Raw genomic sequence first — 5,866 nt, forward strand, 5'->3', positions numbered from 1 at the left:
CGTCCGTGTCTGTTTCCACGTGTGTCAGGAGGGGAGGCTGAACTAGAAGAGAAGAGATATTGATGGATAGATACTACAACAACAACAACAAGAACACCATCACCAACAACAACAACAACGACAACAACAAATGTAGCAGTTTCTAGTCCGCTGAAGCACAAAGGCCTATAATCGTTAGTGTTCGTTTTAAAGTGTGTCAGGAGGGGGGGGGGGCTGAACTAGAAAAGATATTGATGGATAAATACAACAACAACAACGATAACTCCATCACCACCACCAACAACAACAATGACGACAACAACAACAGCAACACATGCAGCCGTTGCTAGTCCGATGAAGCACAAAGGTCTCCACTGTACCACAATGGTCTGTACTAGGCCGTGTCTGTTTCCACGTGTGTCAGGAGAGGGGGCTGGACTAGAAGAGAAAAGATATTGATGGATAGATACTACTACAACAACAACAACAACAACACCATCACCACCAACAACAACAATGACGACAACAACAACAGCAACATATACAGCCGTTGCTAGTCCACTATACCACAAAGGTCTGTACTCGTCCGTGTCTGTTTCCACGTGGGTCAGGAGGGGAGGCTGAACTAGAAAAGAAAAGATAGTGATGGATAGATACAACAACAACAACAATGACCACAACAACAAATGTAGCAGTTTCTAGTCCGCTGAAGCACAAAGGTCTGTACTCGTCCGTGTCTGTTTCCACGTGTGTCAGTGGGGGGGGGGGGAAGACTGAACTAGAAAAAAAATACATTGATGGATAAATACAACAACAACAACAACAACAACAACAACACTACCACCACCAACAACAACAACATCAACAACAAATGTAGCAGTTTCTAGTCCGCTGATGCACAAAGGTCTGTACTCGTCCGTGTCTGTTTCCAAGTGTGTCAGTGGGGGGGGGGGAAGACTGAACTAGAAAAAAAATACATTGATGGATAAATACAACAACAACAACAACAACACTACCACCACCAACAACAACAACAACAACACCACCACCATCACCACCACTACCAACAACAACAACGACAACAACAAATGTAGCAGTTTCTAGTCCGCTGAAGCACAAAGGCCTATAATCGTTAGTGTTTGTTTTAAAGTGTGTCAGGAAGGGGGCCTGAACTAGAAATAAGTAACGATATTGGTGGATAGATACAACAGATGTTTCTAGTCTAATGCAGCACAAAGGCCTAGGACTTCATAATTCTAATGAGTTTTCATGACCATACTGGCCACAGCGGATTGGTGATGATGGAAGTTTTTCGTCAGATCGCTCATAGTAAATCAATCTTTTTTTTAACTTTTTATTAAAAAGTTAAATTACATCTTTACAATCACAATATTTACAGTATAATTATATTAAATTGTATTTTTCTATAAACAAATCCATCTAATTTAACAATTTACATCACACATCTTGATTTTAATTCTTAGTTACTCAAAAACAATAATTTATATACTTTTTGGTGAACATAAATCAATCTAGTATGGTTGGCCCTGACTAGTATAGCTATGTTGATCATGACGATACTCAAACCTAGAGTACCAATATGAAGTCTACTCAAACCCATTCACCACGTTAAGGTATACAACTCGAGAAAAACCAATATCGAGTTATAGTTGGATCAGGGCTCCAAAAGGCACTAGAAGAATTGGAAGACCCATGCCTACATGGCTTAGGACTATAAAACGCGAAGTAGGAGATGATGAATGGAGAAGTATTGAATTAAGAGCTCAAGAGAGAGACGACTGGCGAAATCTAACCGTCAATAAGCGTAGGAGATGATGATGATGATGATTATATATATATATATATATATATATATATATATATATATATATATATATATATATATGTATATATATATATATATATATATATATATATATATATATATATATATATATATATATATATATGTATATATACAGTACACTGAATGTGTTTGTAAACAGGGTTATGAAATCTAATCCACAACTCGAGAAAAACAAATATCGAGATATTGTTGGATAGATTTTCACGATACACGTGGCCATTTCATTATCAAAATAAAAATTTTACACATTTTAAATCATAAATATATAAAATTTCAGCGGTTGCAATGAATGAATTTGGTTAATTTTCCATGAAATAAGTCTACTACTGTATACTAGTTCTGAAACAGATGCCTTTCTTAAGAGTAAATTTCATTATGATCGGTGGCTTTTGAAAAAATATCTATAAAGAAAGAATGAATAAAATGTTCACCAAAAAGTATATAAATTATTGTTTTTGAGTGACTAAAAATTAAAATCAAGATGTGTGATGCTGTAAATTGTTAAATTAGATGGATTTGTTTATAGAAAAATGCAATTAAATGTGATTATACTGTAAATATTGTGATTGTAAAGAAGATGTAATTTAACTTTTTAATAAAAAGATAAAAAAAAAGTTCTGGATACTCCTGTCTGGGAGAATTGTTAGTAAATCTGAATCTAGATTTCTTTCAAAGTTTCAGCAAAGTTACTTGTATATGGAGTGCACATATACACAACCATATAATGCATTTAATGTAGCTTATCACTGCAACAGCGTCCTGTGTGGAAGAAAACCTTATATATTGTCTTGACAATTAACAAAACAAGCTTAAATAATATCTCACAGAGAACAATAACTATTAAATTGTGGCTTGGGACAGTATTTTGAACGCTAAGATGTTGTGCATTGACTAATATTGCAAATAAAAAGTTTTACAAGCAACGTTTGCCAGCAAACACTAAATTACGAAAAAAAACTGGTTAAGAAAGCAGAATAAAAGAGTCAGTATTTTGAACGCTTAGATATTATACATTGGCTCAAATTGCAATTCAAAAGCTTTAAAAGCAACGTTTGTCAGTTAGTAAGAAATTATATATATATATATATATATATATATATATATATATATATATATATATATATATATATATATATATATATATATATATATATATAAAAGGCTGGTTAAGAAACCTAGTACCACGACCCAGCTTCGTCGTAATAAAGATAAAAGTCAGTATTTTGAACGCTTATACTTAATACATTGACTCAAATTTTAAGTCAAAAGCTTTAAAAACAACGTTTTCAAGCTTGCACGAAATTACCTAAAAATAAAATTATTTAGAAACCTAGGAAAACTACCCAGCATTGAAGTAATGGACAAGCAGGAAGGCATTAGACCGACCTGCACTTAGCTCTTGAGCTTAGACAGCCCGTAAAAAGTTATGGATACAAAATTCTGTAACCGTGAATAACATAAGTTACATACCCTCCACGGTGTTAGTTGCCGCATCCCATGTGTAAACGTCCTGTTCGTAGCCTTCCAAAGTCCATACAATTTTCGTAATGCTCCTGGGTGGTGCTGTGTACATACACTCGAGGGTGTAGGAGAGGTCCTCATCTCCGAGGTTTAGGGAAGGGCGTTCCCTTGTGTACTTCGTTAGACGTACTCCGGTTATCTCCACGTGGTTTTCATTCCCGGCTGAGGAAGATCGAGGATTATTATTATTATTATTATTATTATTATAACTACTACTAGCTAAGCCACAACACTTGTTGGAAAAGCAGGATGTTATAGGCCTAAGGGCTCCAACAGGGAAAAATAGCCTAGTGAGGAATGGAAATAGGGAAATAAACTACACGAGAAGTAATGGACAATCAAAATAAAATATTTTAAGAACGGTAACAGCAGTAAAATAAGTCTTTCATATATATACTAAAAAAAACATGTCAGCCTATTCAATATACTTCTTGGGAGTCAATCAAGGAATATTGTTCATGCAAAATAAATCACTGCTATAAATATGAAGGGGTATTTCTTCCACCTAAATCTCACATATAAATATGAAAAAAAATATTCGAAAAGGTTTTTAAAAACTTGAATTTTAAGTGTCACACTTATGAACACTTCAGCATGATAATTGTAAAAGAAACTTTACAAAGTGAAAGCTTTCAGCATCACCATTATGTCCTACGCCTATTGACGCAAAGGGCCTCAGTTAAATTTCGCCAGTCGTCCCTATCATCATCTCCCATTTCACGCTTCATAGTCCTCAGCCTAGTGCCTTGTGGAGCCCAGTTGAAAGTTTGGTGTACTAACACATAAATAGTTTCCTTTGAAAATAATTCTACAGGAGTAAATTTCTTACAAAACTAAGACATGTTGCCCTTTTTATTAAACCCTCATGAAAACCATTCCTACCCTCATTCAGAATTTCTAAGTTCAAACTTTAGGTTAGAGGTTACAACTTTCCAAAATCCCAGTGTTCAAGAATGCTAAAAATTAAATAGAATGTATTATTCCTATATTTGCAATCATTAGTCTAATCAATTTTCATATGTAGTTTCAGAGATGATTATTTAGAATAAAAAATGTACTCAGCCTATGTCTAAATGATAATAATCCATTGTTTTTAGCCAAGATATAATATATATATATATATATATATATATATATATATATATATATATATATATACATATATATATGCCTATATATATACATATATATATATATATATATATATATATATATATATATATATATATATATATATATATCACAAACAAGGTGGAGTACATTCAGTCTACGACAGCGTCGTCTTACAAATGCCATTACAGGCTCAGTATTAAAGCCTGACTGAACTTCGTGATAAAAATTAGCCAAGAAGAAAGTTATTAAGTGTCTAAAGTTTTAATTTCCGTAACAACAAGTTTTATACGAACTATAGGCTTTACCTCCTTACATTATCGTACTGTGTATGTTACTAACATTCATATTTTTAACTCAAATATACATATGAAATCTTATACAACGTCACCAGACGAATAGAATTTGCCACCTGTGATCAAATATCACTTAATCCTAATGGAAATCATATTAACTCTTCACAGATTTTTCACTTTAAAGTCTTCACAACTAAAATTACTAAACGGAAAACGAATTATATTATTATTATTATTATTATTATTATTATTATTATTAACTCTTCACAGATTCTTCACTTTAAAGTCTTCCCAACTAAAATTACTAAACGGAAAACGAATTTTATTATTATTATTATTATTATTATTAGCCAGGCTACAACCCTAGTTGGAAAAGCAGGATTCTATAAGCCCAAGGATTCTAATAGGGAAAAATAGCCCAGTGAGGAAAGAAAATAAGGAAATAAATAAATGATGAGAACAAATTAACAATAAATCATTCTACAAAAGTAACAATTTAAACAATTAAAACAATTTTTAGGCGATGAACACAAACGAACGAACGCATCCTCTACTTAGCCAAGCTACAACCCTAGTTGTAAAAGCAAGATGCTATAAGCCCAAGGGCTCCAATACGGAAAAATAGCCCAGTGAGGAAAGAAAATAAGGAAATAAATAAATGATGAGAACAAATTAACAATAAATCATTCTAAATACAGTAACAATTTTAACAATTACAACAATCTTTTAGGTGAAGAACACAAACGAACTAACGCATCCTCTACTTAGCCAAGCTACAACCCTAGTTGTAAAAGCAAGATGCTATAAGCCCAAGGGCTCCAATAGGGAAAAAATAGCCCAGTGAGAAAAGGAAATAAGGAAATAAATAAATGATGAGAACAAATTAACAATAAATCATTCTAAAAACAGTAACAATTTTAACAATTACAACAATCTTTTAAGTGAAGAACACACACGAACGAACACATCCTCTACTTACCCACAAGAAGAAAACCAAAAATGAAAACCAAACAGTTTATGCTGTTCATTTTAACTCAAAAACCACAAAGTTCGTCTAGAACGAAGAGTATAATTGACGCTACTGATACCTTCC

The 5,866-nt window shown here is 33.0% G+C and overlaps 1 protein-coding gene across 1 annotated transcript in view; it reads right to left on the reverse strand.

Moving 5' to 3' along the window:
- The window catches only part of LOC137641684 (uncharacterized), an 18,308-nt gene extending 12,442 nt beyond the window's left edge, over positions 1-5,866 (reverse strand). Inside the window, exons 1-2 of the mRNA XM_068374474.1 lie at positions 5,753-5,866; positions 3,317-3,529 (exon numbers count right to left, since the gene is read on the reverse strand). Of these exons, the coding sequence (XP_068230575.1) occupies positions 3,317-3,529; positions 5,753-5,801 (262 nt within the window). The 5' untranslated portion in view covers positions 5,802-5,866. The remainder of the gene's footprint in view (positions 1-3,316; positions 3,530-5,752) is intronic.

The sequence above is a fragment of the Palaemon carinicauda genome, chromosome 5 (genome assembly GCF_036898095.1).
Source record: "Palaemon carinicauda isolate YSFRI2023 chromosome 5, ASM3689809v2, whole genome shotgun sequence".
NCBI lineage: Eukaryota > Metazoa > Arthropoda > Malacostraca > Decapoda > Palaemonidae > Palaemon > Palaemon carinicauda.